Source organism: Peromyscus californicus, unplaced genomic scaffold (genome assembly GCF_007827085.1).
Source record: "Peromyscus californicus insignis strain IS unplaced genomic scaffold, ASM782708v3 Scaffold_19__1_contigs__length_69161282, whole genome shotgun sequence".
Classification (NCBI taxonomy): domain Eukaryota; kingdom Metazoa; phylum Chordata; class Mammalia; order Rodentia; family Cricetidae; genus Peromyscus; species Peromyscus californicus.
In genome coordinates, this window is record NW_026294491.1 from 5,361,597 (window position 1) to 5,375,281 (window position 13,685).

General features: G+C 47.2%; 1 protein-coding gene across 7 annotated transcripts in view; it reads right to left on the reverse strand.

Annotated features, from left to right (window-relative positions):
* The window catches only part of Slc26a8 (solute carrier family 26 member 8), a 58,184-nt gene that overhangs the window by 27,897 nt on the left and 16,602 nt on the right, over positions 1-13,685 (reverse strand). For 4 of the 7 annotated variants that reach the window (XM_052744422.1, XM_052744420.1, XM_052744418.1 and 1 more), the window contains exons 3-5: positions 10,511-10,650; positions 5,899-6,015; positions 3,360-3,541 (exon numbers count right to left, since the gene is read on the reverse strand). In XM_052744422.1, coding sequence (XP_052600382.1) covers positions 3,360-3,541; positions 5,899-6,015; positions 10,511-10,650 — 439 coding nt within the window. The remainder of the gene's footprint in view (positions 1-3,359; positions 3,542-5,898; positions 6,016-10,510; positions 10,651-13,685) is intronic. The other 3 variants (XM_052744421.1, XM_052744419.1, XM_052744423.1) reach the window with 3 other exon arrangements.

The following is a 13,685-nucleotide window of genomic DNA, read 5'->3' on the forward strand; positions in this document are numbered from 1 at the left end:
TTCTATAAGAAAGCAGGTTGAACATGCCATGAGAAGCCAGCCAGTAAGCAGCACCCTCCATGGCTCTGCATCAGCTCGGGCCTCCGGGTTCCTGTCCTGCTTGAGTCTCTGCCTTCACTGCCATAATGAACGGTTATATGGATCTGTGACTGAAACAGACCCGTTCTTCCCCAAGTGCACGCCATGGTGCTTCATCACAGCCACAGTCACCCTAACTAAGACAGTCATCAAGTCAGCGACAGCATCAACGGGACTCCCAGGGGCCCCACGGCCTCTGCTCAGAAAAGATTCCAGCCAAGCCCCGGCCCACACTCTTCTTTTTCTTCTGAAACGCTGGCAGCTTCCGGCATCTTTCCCTAGGTTCTCTGCCCTCCAGATGGACATGGAGGAAGGACAACGGCAGGATGACAGGGACAAGGCTCATCTTTCCAAAGGCCTTGGGTCCGAGCCCCTCTCACCTCTGAGGAATGCAGGTTTTCACAAAGGAAAAGACAAGAGGGGCTGAGAAGCAGAACGGGATGTGGTGGTGCTCACCTGCGGCCCCCAGCACTCAGGAGGAGGAGGCAGGAGGATCAGGAGTTCAAGGGCGTCCATGACTACACAGTGAGTTTAAGAGCAGCCCTGGGCTATGTGAGACCCTGTCCCCAAACAAGCAAGCAAACAAACCCAAATGCCAGATCAGAGATCCTGACCTTGTGACTCCTGTGTGTTAAAAATGATTCAACGGTAACCGGGCAGTGGTGGTGCATGCCTTTAATCCCAGCACATGGGAGGCAGAGGCAGGCAGATCTCTGTGAGTTTGAGGCCAGCCTGGTCTACAGAGTGAGTTCCAGGACAGCCAGGGCTGCACAGAGAAGCCCTGTCTCGAAAAACAAAGCAAAACAAAACAAAAAAGATGCAATGGGGGCTGTCGTGGTGGCGCACGCCTTTGGTCCCAGCACTCTAGTGACACAGGCAGGCGATCTCTGTGAGGCCAGTTGGTCTAAATACCAAGTTCCAAGACAGAGACCTTGTCTCAAAAAAATCAACAACAACAGCAATAATAAAAAGAAGATTCAATGGAACGTTCTTATATATATATTAAGGTTTTTCAAGACAGGGTTTCTCTGTGTAGCCCTGGGTGTCTCAGAACTCATTTTGTAGACCAGGCTGGACTCCAACTCACAGAGATCCACCTGCATCCACCTCCTGAGTACTAGGTTTAAAGTTATGCACCACCCCCACCCCGATATATTTTATTATGTATATGTATCTGTGTGTGTGTGCCCATGAATACAGCAGCCTGAGGAGGCCAGAAGAAGGTGTCAGAAGCCCTGGAACTGGAGTTGCAGGTGTTGTGAGCTGCCCCACATGGGTGCTGGGAACTGGACTCTGGACCTCTGTAAGAGCTGCAGCACTTTACACACTAGTCATCTCTCCTGCACTTTACACACTAGCCGTCTCTCCTGCACTTTACACACTAGCCTTCTCTCCTGCACTCTCTTGTTAAGATGCTCAGATTGACCTCACGCTGCAGTCCACTTGGGCTGTGCACCACGTGTATGCCTGGTGCCTGCCGTGGCCAGCAGAGGGCGTCAGATCCCCACGGCTGGAGATCCCCGAGGCTGAATCCTCCGCAAGAGCAGCAAGTGCTGTTCCCCGCCGCCGAGCCATCTCTTCAGCCACAGGCACAAGCCCCTCTTCTCCCTGGGTTTCCTAGAAGAAACCTGCTTTGTCCTAGGTGTTTTCCTTTATCCTGCCGCTCGGGGGGCATTTTCTCCCCTTTGCCTTGAGTTTTCAGAAGCTTAGCTATCATTTATCTCCATGTGGATTTTCAGTGTTTCTCTACTCAAGAGTTTTCTCAGCCTGCTAAGCTTGTACATTTATGTATTTAAACGTGGGGAGTGGGCTGGAGAGATGGCTCAGAGGTTAAGAGCACTGGCTGTTCTTCCAGAGGTCCTGAGTTCAATTCTCAGCACCCACATGGAGGCTCACAACCATCTGTAATGAGATCTGGTGCCCTCTTTTGGCCTACAGGAATACATGCATACATAATAAATAAATCTTTAAAGAATAATAAAATAAACGTGGGGAGTATGTAGCTATCATCTTATAAAATACTTCAACTAGATCCTCATTCATTTATTCCTTCATTAGAGTCTCATTATGTGGCCCAGGCTGGCCTCAAACTCCTGGGCTCAAGTGATCTTCCCGTCTTGGTCTCCCTAGTCGCTAGGACCGGAGGCGGGTGGCATTGAGAGGCGTGCTCAAGGGCCAGTGCATCTTCTACACAGCAACCACCTCACTGATGCTTGCAATGGGACAGGCCCTGGCTGACTATTTAGTTTTTCACCTAATCCTTGCAAGGACCTTGCAAAACACACTGTTCACATTTTATACACAAAAGAGCTGAGGTTCACTGAGGCGTAAGCATTTCCCAAGGCAGTCAGCTCTCAGGTATTGGTGCTGTCCACAGGGGCAGCACCTTTGCGGGCTCCTGGGGAGCCTCACCTCATGAGAGGCAGCCCTGGGGAGGTGGGTGAGAATCAGCTAGAGTATGGGTCAGTTGAGAGGACAGAGAAGGAAATCTGGAAAAATGGCTGGCGCATGGTGGGGGAGCAGCAGGTGGCCTTGGTGACAGCACCAGAGCGAATGTGGAGACTTTGGTCAGCGCTGCGTTACTGTCCTTCGGCTGCTCTCGTTATTGCAGAATCTAACTCCACCTGGGTTCTCTGATGCTTGTCAACCAAAAGTTCAGCTTGTGAGACCACCTTCTTGTCTCAAGACTAGAGAGAGTGATTCTTGAAAGGAAAAACCAGGAATGGGCTCTTGGCCCCTGGACCCTCCTCTTTCTTAGAAAGGGCTGTTGAGAAAGCTCAGAATAGTATTCTAAGTCAGTGTGGGCAGTTTCCAAGGCAGGAGAAGATCCCTGGCTGAGAAGACTATCCGTACGCTCTCCCAGTGCTCAGAGAGAAATCACTATGATTCTGGCACATCAGTTACAGCAGGGCCTCTTAAGACTGCTGTGTTAGTCACGGTGCTACTGTGACCGAGTGCCCGGCAGGATGGGGCCAATGTCCATCACGGCAGCAGGGTGGCAGGGGTGTGCAAATGACATTCCCTGCTCACTCACAGCCTGCAAAATAGGAAGCAAAGAGCAGACAAGAGGTGGGACTGGCAGACAAAACCTCCAGGCCTGCCCAGGAGCTCACTCCCTCCATGGGTCTCTGTCTTCTAAAGGATCTGGAGCCTTCCAAAATAGTGCCACCAGCTGAGGACCAAGTGTCCACTCACAGGAGTCTTCAGGGGAACATTTCACATTCAAACCACAACAGACCCAGTCTTTCGTTTTTTTAAGAATTTGGAGATTCAGCTCCTACCTGAATAATTCCAGTCAGGAAAGTTGTGCTTGCCACCACACTCAAGGACCCGTTATAGTTTATGTAGAAGGTCGGGAGAGAAAAGTCATCCTTGACAAAAGTCCCCATGATCAGGTGGCCGTTGTTGAACGGTCTCTCCTTCAGGACGTTGGTCATGAGAGCACTGACGAGGAAGAAGGGGCCTGTGAAAGAAGTTTGGGGAGCAGACTGCAAGGTCAGAAAAACGGAATTATCACGGCTGCTGTTTAACAGATTGTCAGTGAGAAGGAAGAGAAAGCAGGCCTGAGAACCGGGGCTTCACAGGTCCAGAGCTGCTGGTTCAGGAGCTTCACCTCACTGGGTCATGGCATAGAGGATGGGACTCAAGCACAGACGGGCTGGAGTTACCGTCACGCTTAGCCATGGTGCCAGCACCCAGAGACTAAGTCAAAAGAGGATGGAGCCAGGCACGGTGGCCCACACCTTTAACCCCAGCACTCAGGCGGCAGAGACCTCTAGGAGGGCAGGTTCAGCCTGGTCTACATGGCAAGCTTCAGGCTAGCCAGAGCTACATAGTGAGACCCTGTCCAAAGCGGGGGAGGCGGGGGAGGGTGTCAAGAGTGTCATCAGAGTAACAGGAAGAAAATCATACCCAATGCTTCTGAAGGGAGCCAAGTGCAAGGAGAGAAAAAACTGGCTTCGAGTGGTTTCATTTTGTACTCGTGTTGACATCGGGAATGTAGGAGTAAACATGTTTTGGTCATATTCAAATGGAAAATGAACACGTAGCATGTTTGAGTCAAGCATGCGAAGAGGCACTCACAGAAGCAGAGGGCACACCATGTCTAGGGGTTGGGAGTGGTGGCCAGGCAGCAGGCTGCTCTGGAGAAGACACTGAGAAGAATACTGAATGGTCACTTACTTCAGTGAGAGTGCACTGGGAGCCTCTCCAAAGAGCATTTTGTGATGTGACTTCTATGCAGGTCCACCTAGGTTCAGTAAATCTTCTCCTTATACGACCTTAGTCTAGTCTAGTCACTTCTAAGTTAGCAGGTAGACTTCTGACCCAGGAAGTGTCTGTCCTGTGGAGCTTAGTGTTTTGATTACTATGACAGATTTCTTATTGTAAGTTAATTAAGCTGGCACATTGTATTAGAAATCATGGAGTTTGGGGACTAGAGAGATGGCTCAGAGGTTAAGAGAACTGACTGCTCTTCCAGAGGTCCTGAGTTCAATTCCCAGCAACCACATGGTGGCTCACAACCACCTATAATGAGATCTGATGCCCTCTTCTGGCCTGCAGGCGCACGTGCAGACAGAACACTGTAGACATAATAAATAAATAAATCTTAAAAAAAAAAAATCATGGAGTTTGGTTGTTAGGGACCCAGCAGATGGACTGATCTATTCTAGCATTATTAAAAAATCACTATGGACTTAAGGTTTGTTTGTTTGTTTGTTTTTTAGATTTACTTATTTTGTTTTGTTTTATGTGTATGGGTGTTTTGCCTGCATGTATGTCTGTGCACTAAATGTGTGCCTGGTGCCTGTGGAGGTCAGAAGACAGCATCAGATCCCCTGTAACTGGAGTTATAGATAAATCACCATGTGGGTGCTAGGAACTGAACCCAGGTCTTCTGCAAGAGCAGCAAGTGCTCTTAACCACTGAGCCATCTCACCAGCCCCAGAGTTTGATTTTTAGAGCTACACACGCAGAATTAAGGACTATTTTAAGTCCCTAAGAAGACTTCAGACTTGGACTTTGGAACAATGAACTATGAACTATAACTATGGAGAGAGACTGTGAGAAAGACTGAACACACTTTGCACTAGGGGACAGATGTGGGTTTTAGGAGCCAGGGGTTAGATGCTATGCTTTGATCTCAAATGCTCTCTGAAAGCTCCTATGTTGAAGTCTTGATGTTCACACTACTGGAAATGGATGAAGTAGGTCCTTGAGAACATGCCCTTGAGGAATAACTCTTGCCTTTGCCCCATGTGTGTGTGCATGTATAGTCATGTGCATGCATGTGTATGTATGTATATGTATATATTTATGTGTGCATGCATGAATGTGTGTATCTGTGTGTAAATGTGTCTGTGGGTATGTACACATGTGTCTATGTGTATATATGTATATGTGCATGTGTCTATATATGCATATTTATCTTGTGGACATACCTGTGTGTGTGTATATGCCCTCATATGTGTGCATGTGTGCATGCAAACATGGATGTGCCGGTGTGTTCATGTCTATGTCTGCATATGTGTGTGTCTGTGTGCATATGTGCCTCTCTGTGCGCACATGTACTCTGGCTGCCACAGGGGAGCTGCTTTGCGCCACTACACACTTCAGACCACGATGCTAAGCTTCGAGATAGGCCCAGAAACAATAGATCCACGTGACACAGACTGAGGCCTCTCAACCGCGAGCCAATGGAAACCTTCCCTGTTGAAGCATTTCCTCACGGGGACTGAAAGCTGAGTGGCACTGGCTGCTAAGCAACAAGTCAATAACTGACCTATCATCTAGCTCCTGTGGCTCCAGCACTGAACTCACCGATGGACATTTGATGACATGATCCTAATATTACATAAATGACTGAAGAGCAGAAGGCAGCGTAAGTCACGTTGAGGGGAGGGATCAGCTGCCTCGTCAGCAAACTAAGCGTCAGGCCTGAAAAGCAAAAGAACTTCCTTAAGCAAAGGCAGTAGTTTGGCTTTAAAAGTTACCTTAAACTGGCGTCACTGGCGCACACCTTTAATCCCAGCATTTAGGAGGCAGAGGCAGGAGGATCTCTGTGAGTTCGGGGCCAGTCTGGTCTACAGAGGAGCAAGTCCTAGGACAGTCAGAGCTGTTATTCAAAGAAACCCTGTCTCAAAAATTTAAAAAAAAGTTACCTTAAATAAAAATGGCTATGAATGCTGAGAGCATATGTATAGAGCTCTTTATAGGGTCCTAGTTTCCAACATGCTTTTCTATTTTAGCTTTTGTTTTTGTTTTTTTGAGACAGAGTCTCATGTTCCCCAGGCTGGCTTTGAACTCACTATGTGTCTGAGAGTGACTGTGAACCTCTGTTCCTCTTGTCTCCACCTCCCGAGTGCTGGGATTACAGGTGTAAGCCACGTGCCAGTTTGTGAGGGCTGGAGGCTGAACCCGGGGCTCGTGAATGCTGGCAGGCACCTTACCACCTGAACTACAAACCCTGCATCCTAGCTCTGTCCCGGACTCACTAAGCGGTTGTAATACCCATGTGGAAAGGAGACATCTCGGGCCAGTGCTCATTCCCTCCCAGCTCCAGAAGGCCTGGGGGCTGGACAGACAGGCAAGCAGTGCAGAGAGCCTGCTGCTCTTCCAGGGACCTGAGTTTGGTTTCCATCACCAAGGTTTGGCAGCAGCCAGCCTCCTATAACTCCAATTCCAGGGGATTGCATGCCTCTGGCCACTGAGGGCACCTGTACTAACATGTACATACTCACACACAGACATGCACATATTCACATAAGTGAAAGTAATCAAAAAGAAAAAAGGCAGCCCTGAGAATCCCCCAGGGCCAAAGACAGAGCTGGAGAACAACACAAAGTCACACAAAACTCACTTGCCTTCTGGTTGCCAGAAGCAGTCTGTCTTCTCTAGGCTAACCATCCCAACGTCTTTTCTTAGTATTCCTAAACAAGGCTTTAAAAATACTTATTTATGGCTGGGTGTGGTGGTGCAGCACTGGAGAGGTACAGGCAGATGGAGCTCTGTGAGTTCAAGGCCAACCTGGTCTATATAGTGAGTTCCTAGTCTCTATGTAGAGAGACATTGTCTAAAACAACAACAAACCACCAAAATGCTTGTTTATTATTATGGGGTGTGTGTGTGTGTGTGTGTGTGTGTGTGTGTGTGTGTGTGTGTGTGTGTGTGTGTGTAGGTCAGAGGACAACTTCATGGAGTTGGTTCTCTCCTTCCATGTTTCAGTGGGTTCTGAGGTTTCAACTCGGATCATCAGGCTTGCAACCTCAGGCAGCAAGCACTCTACCAGTGAGGGAGCTATGTCCTAGTCCCCTGTCTTTTGTGGAACATTATTTTAACAAGGCAAAGATGTGTTATATTTGTTTATGCTACAGAATGTTACTTTGACTATGTGAAGGTGTGTTACATTTATTTCTGCTGCCTTTGTTAACAATGTAAAGATGTGTTACATTTGTGTTGCATTGTTTAACTATGTAAAGATGTGTTACATTTGTGTTGCATTGTTTAACTATGTAAAGATGTATTACATTGTGTTGCATTGTTTAACTATGTAAAGATGTGTTACATTTGTTTAATTATGTCAAGATGTGTTACATTTGTGCTGCATTTGTTTAATTATGTAAAGATGTGTTACATTTGTGTTGCATTTGTTTAATTATGTAAAGATGTGTTACATTTGTTTCACCTTGCCTGCCTAAGGCACCTGATTGAGCTAATAAAAAGCTGAACAGCCAATAGGAAGTCAGGAGAGGGACAGGCAGGGCTGGTGAATAAGTAGGAGAAATCTAGGCTCAAGAGAGAAGATGGAAGGAGAGAGTGAGGGAGAAAGAGAGGGACACACTCGGACGAGAAGCTGGGCAGCTGCCAGCCAGCCATGAGAAGGAGTGAAAGTAGGACATGCAGGAAGAAAGGAAGAAAGAAAGAAAGAAAGAAAGAAAGAAAGAAAGAAAGAAAGAAAGAAAGAAAGAAAGAAAGAAAGGAAGAAAGAAAGGCAAAACATAGGTGAAGAGAAGTAAAGTCAAAGACGAGCTAAGCTAAGGCTGAGCATTCAAAACTAAGAACGTCTTTTTGTCATGATTTGGGAGCTGGTTGGTGGCCCAAAAGAAAAAGTCTGTCATCAAATTTTTTCCTTTTTGGGGGTGGGGGTGGATTTCGAGACAGGTTTTCTCTGTGTAGCCCTGGCTGTCCTGGAACTTGCTCTGTAGACCACGCTGGCCTCGAACTCACAGAGATCCACCTGCCTATACTTCCTGAGTGCTGGTATTGATGGTGTGTGCCACCACTGCCCAGCCCCAATGTTTTTCTTAATCAAGAGTCTATAGATTGCAAAAAGTAGAAACTACGCTTAAATTAGCTTATGCTACATAGGAAATCTCTTCTGAGGGCATGAAGGACAGTTGACTGAAACTGAAAAGGCATCAGGGTCTGGGGTGGCCACTTCCCTCACTCTTGTTGTCTTCAGGATTTCATGATATCCCGCCTCTGGGCCCAGATGGGACTAAGATATATACAGATGGACATTCCTGTATATATCTCCTGGTTCACAAACACACAAATTCTTCAAGATTTTACATACTTTTCATGAGAACTCTGGGGCATATTTACTAGATACTGGCAAACTGTTTGCCAGGGAGATGTTCAGTAGAGACTGGGGGCCTAGGGGGAGCATAGCCACTGAGCACTTCTCTAGTGTGCACAGGGCCCTACGTTCACCCTCCGGCATGACCACATGGGAACCATGGACTAGTCTGACCCAAGGAGGTATGAAACCCAGCCTCTTCGCAGTGGACACACTAGGTCTCTGGCTGACTCTAGCGTGTTTCCCTGGAGACGGGTTAACAGTAGAACATCAGTGCTACCAGGAAGTACTGGCATGGTAGAAAATGAGCCCTGTGAGCACACTCCATCTACCTAGAGCCAGGGGGATGCGCTGGTTTGGGGTTTCTCTGAACACAGGGACTCCCCAAACTTGGGTTGTTACTTGTGGGGGTCCTAGAAACAACCCTTCAGGGACTGTTAACACGGTTGCTGGCTCCAGAAACCCAGCGTCCAGCAACAGAGAAATAGACAAAGAATGTGCAGCATAGCTACAATGGAGTCTTCTCAGCTGTTGAGAGTGAAGTTGTGTCATCTACAGGAAAACGGAGGGCATCAATGGAGACACAGATATGGGATGTCTCCACTGTGTGCTTTCTGGATCTTATACAGGCACATAAAATCATGCGTGTACACAGAACATGTAAGTACAAGTAAAATTGTCTAGGAGAACAAGGGGACGAAGGGGCAAAAAGGGAGGAGGAGGAGGAGGAGGAGGAGGAGGAGGAGGAGCTGTGTATACTTACATCAAATGTGTAACACAGTACCACCTACGGTCACTACACACAATGAAAAAGCTTAAAAGAGAGAACTGAAACTTCTTTAAAGATATAGCTAGCACAAAACAGTTATGGAACCCTTAATAAATTCAACATTCTCTCTCTCTCTCTCTCTCTCTCTCTCTCTCTCTCTCTCTCTCTCTGTGTGTGTGTGTGTGTGTGTGTGTGTGTGTGTGTGTGTGTGTGTGTGTGTGTTCAAAAGGGGAGTAGGTGGAGTGAGATGGCTCAGGGCATAAAGTTAAGCCTGAAGACCTGAATTTGATTTCCAGGACCCATGTCATGGTGGAGGGTAAGAACAGACTCCCTTCAGACATCCTCCGACCTCTACACACACACAATAAATAAATGTTAAGAAGGAAAAAAAATAGCTGTACCTGGTGGCACAGACCTTTAATCCCAGCACTTGGGAGGCAGAAGCAGGTGGATCTCTGTGAGATAGAGGCCAGCCTATATTATGAAATTGTCTCAAAAATAAACAGACAAAAGAGTTACTGGTTCCTATTTGGAATCAAGATTTTGTTTGTTTTTCAGGAAAATTCTCAAGTAGACGAGACTGGCCTTGAATGCCTGATCTTCCCGCCCCCACCTTTCTATGCTGGGGTTGCAGAAGTACCCCACTGTTCTTGGATGGAAAGGAGCTTTCTACCACGCAGGGAGCTCCCACTCCTGTGTGACCTTGTGGTCTTGCATCTGAACTGGTGATTGGATAACAGCTGTGGTATGTCACCTGCTGGAGAGACACAGGTGCCCTGTTCCCCAGCACTCATCTTCTCCTTAGGAAAACCGACACCTCCTGAGATCTATTGTCATCGCGAGTGTGAAACCATCACTGGGGCAAAAAATGACCAGGAGTGGGGACTGCAAATTCTGGGGCAAGTGTTCATGGGCCTCGATTCAAGCCGATCTTCTAGGAGCGGCTGGAGGGGTAAAGGAAGAAATGGCGACAGCGGGAATGCCGGTCCTCTTTCCCTCTGCCCATCCAGCTCAACTGTCTGCTCCTGAAAGTGCTTCAGGTCCAGTAGGTCGGCTTTGGTAAGAAGGCTTTGGAGTGCCCTTACCTTGGGGAACTTGAACAAGACCAACACTTAAACCAGCAAGTAAGTCTCCAAGAAGCCAGTCCTTGAATCGATACAAACACATCCACTCGAGGAAGGGAAAGACCGTAAGCATGCATCGTAGGAACTTGTGCCATGAGCAGCTGGGAGAGAGAACAGAGACTCAGTTAGGTTCTCCAGGGAGAATCCCCTGGTGCAAGTAAAGGCACAGGGTGCAACCCTCCTTCCCTTCTAATGCACTTTCTCATCAGCGCGGCCGACTTTTTAATATACTGGATCAAAATATTCTTTACCGTGACACTGACTGTCCTGTGTAATTCAGGATGCTTAGCATCCCTGGCTTCTGCCCACTAGATGTCAGCCGTCTCTCCTCCCCTGCCTCAGAGAACAAAGATATTGAGAAATATCCCCAGAGGACAAAACCACCAGAACCAGCAAGGTGATCTGGCAAGAACTGAGACCCACATGTCCAGTGAACAGTCAGTTCTGTGGTTTTGTGTTTTTGTTTTGTTGTTGTTTTTGTTTTTCGAGACAAGGTTTCTCTGTGTAGCATTGGCTCTCCTGGAACTCACCCTGTAGACCAGGCTGGCCTTGAACTCACAGAGATCTGCCTGCCTCTGCTTCCTGAGTGCTGGGATTAAAGACTTCTAGTTGAGAATGAACTAGTATTCTTCATAAGAACAGTGTTTTGGGGGCTGGAGAAATGGCTCAGTGGTTAAGGATACTTGTTGCTCTTCCAGGGGACCTGGGTTAAGTTCCCGGCACCCACATCATTGCCCACAATGATTTGTAACTCTAGTCTCGGGGAATCCAATCCCTCTTCTGCCTCTGCTGGCACTGCACACACATGGTGCACACACATACGTGCAGACAAAACACCCATACACATCAAAAAGACAAAACAAAGTAGTTTTTTGTTGTTATGAGATCAATGGGTGGTAGGGACAGTTACTACCTTAGTTTTTATATTTATTTACTTACATGTATATATTATGTATGTATGTGGGGCATATATGGAGTCAGAGGACAACTTTCAGGAGTCAGTTCTCTCCTACAATGTGAGTCACTGGGACTGAACTCAGGGAGTTCACGCATGGCAAGCACTTGGTAGCAGGTGCCTTTACCCACAGAGCCATCCTGCTGCAGTTAGCACCTTTAGATCATTTTCACACAGAAAAATCTAGCAAACATTAACTGTCTGGGTTTGCCTGGGATATCTAGACAGTTACAGAAATGGAGTTCTGCACTTGAGGAGTTAGCCCTCTAGAGAAAAGACTGCCCATTTTAAAGGCTGTATTATCTGTGGCTCTCCACCAGGAGCAGTTCTGTTCCCCAGGAGGCACCTGGGCTGTGTCTGGAGGCACTTTTGGTCCTCATGACTGGCACCCAGTGGTAGAAGCCAGGAATACAGCCAAATAGTCTACAGTTGACAGGACAGTGGGGGACTGGGGATGTGACTCAGTTGGCACAGTGCTTGCCTAGCACACATCAAGCCCTGGTCTGAGTCTCCAGGAGCACACAGACCAGATGCAGTGTATATGTTACATGTCTATAATCTCACTATTCGAGAGGTGGAGGCAGGAGGATAAGTTCAAGATCATCTTGATACACGGTGACTTTGACACTAACCTGGATGACATGACCTATCTTAAAAAGAAAGAAAGAAAGAAAGGAAGGAAGGAAGGAAGGAAGGAAGGAAGGAAGGAAGGAAGGAAGGAAAGCAACCAAGCATTGCCAGGTATGATGGAACACTTTAATCCTAACACTCAGCAGACAGAGGTAAGTGGATCTCTGTGAGTTCAAAGCCAGACTGATCTACAAAGGGAGTTCTAGGCTGCCAGGGCCACATAGTAAGGAGCCTGTCTCAAAACCCAAACAAACAAACAAACAAAGCACCACTACCACTACCACCAGAATAGAAACAAATTCATGCTCCCAAATGTTAGTGTGAAAAGCTGAGTACAGTGGCACACACCTGCAGCCCAGCTGCTGGGGATGCTGAGGCAGGAGGATCACTTGAGTCCATGAACCAGCCTGGACAGCATAATGACACCCTATCTCAAAACAAAAACAAATGCCAGTGCTGCTGAGACCGAGTAACCATAGAGTAGCTTTGGATCATCTAGTCCAGTGGTTCTCAACCTTCCTAATGCTGTGACCCTTTAACACAGTCCCTTATGTTGTGGTGATCCAACCATAAAATTATTTTCATTGCTACTTCATAACTGTAATTTTTCTACTGTTATGAATTGAAATGTAAATATCTGTGTTTTCTGATGGTCTTAGGTGACCCCTGTGAAAGGGTTGTTTGACCCCAAAGGGGTCACGACCCACATGTTGAGAAACACTGCTGTAGAGGAAGGTCACAATCTACTGATGAGTAAAACCAGTTTAACATTCAATTGCCTTCTGCCATTTACACTTTGGCATGGACTAGCAGCAGACTGGATGGTTTTCTTCATGTACATGCTGGGCTAGATAACAGATTTGACTATAACAACAAATACAACTTTAATACAGGTACCACTAAAGGGTGAGCTCAGAAAAGAGGTGATTTCATGTATTTAAACATTTTTTAGATGTATTGATTTTCTGTGTTCGAGTGTTTTGCCTGTATGTATGTATGTGCGTCATGTGCATGCAGTGCCCAAGGAGGTCAGAAGAGGGCATTGGATTCCCTGGACCTGGAGTTAAACCATCATGTGGGTGCTGGGAATTGAACTTGGGTCTTCTGCAAGAGCAACAAGTGCTCTTAACTGCTAAGCCATCTGTCCAGCCCTGATCCCATGTATTTTGTCTTGCATGACCATAAGCATCTCTAAGGTACATAAGGCCAAGTAAGTGGGAATGGCGTTCCCAAAGTCAGAGCCACAAACGTGAGAAGGGATGGGCAGGAAGCCACGTCTCCTGATACCTAGCTCAGTGTTCTAGCCTCTCTACAAACTCTGAGCCCCCCGCTGGCAGATGCACCATTCTGCTCAAGGAGCAAGGCTAATGGCTTGGGAGAAATGTTGAGTTTCTATTTCCATGTGGGTTTGAGGTAGGTGTACAATCACAATCAGAGAAAATGATCTTGATGTGCCTGCCCTTAACCTAGAGCATGGTACTGGGACAAGCTGTCCCGTCACCTGGTGCAGGATCCCCTCCTGGACATGTGCATCTGGCTGGAGACCACTAA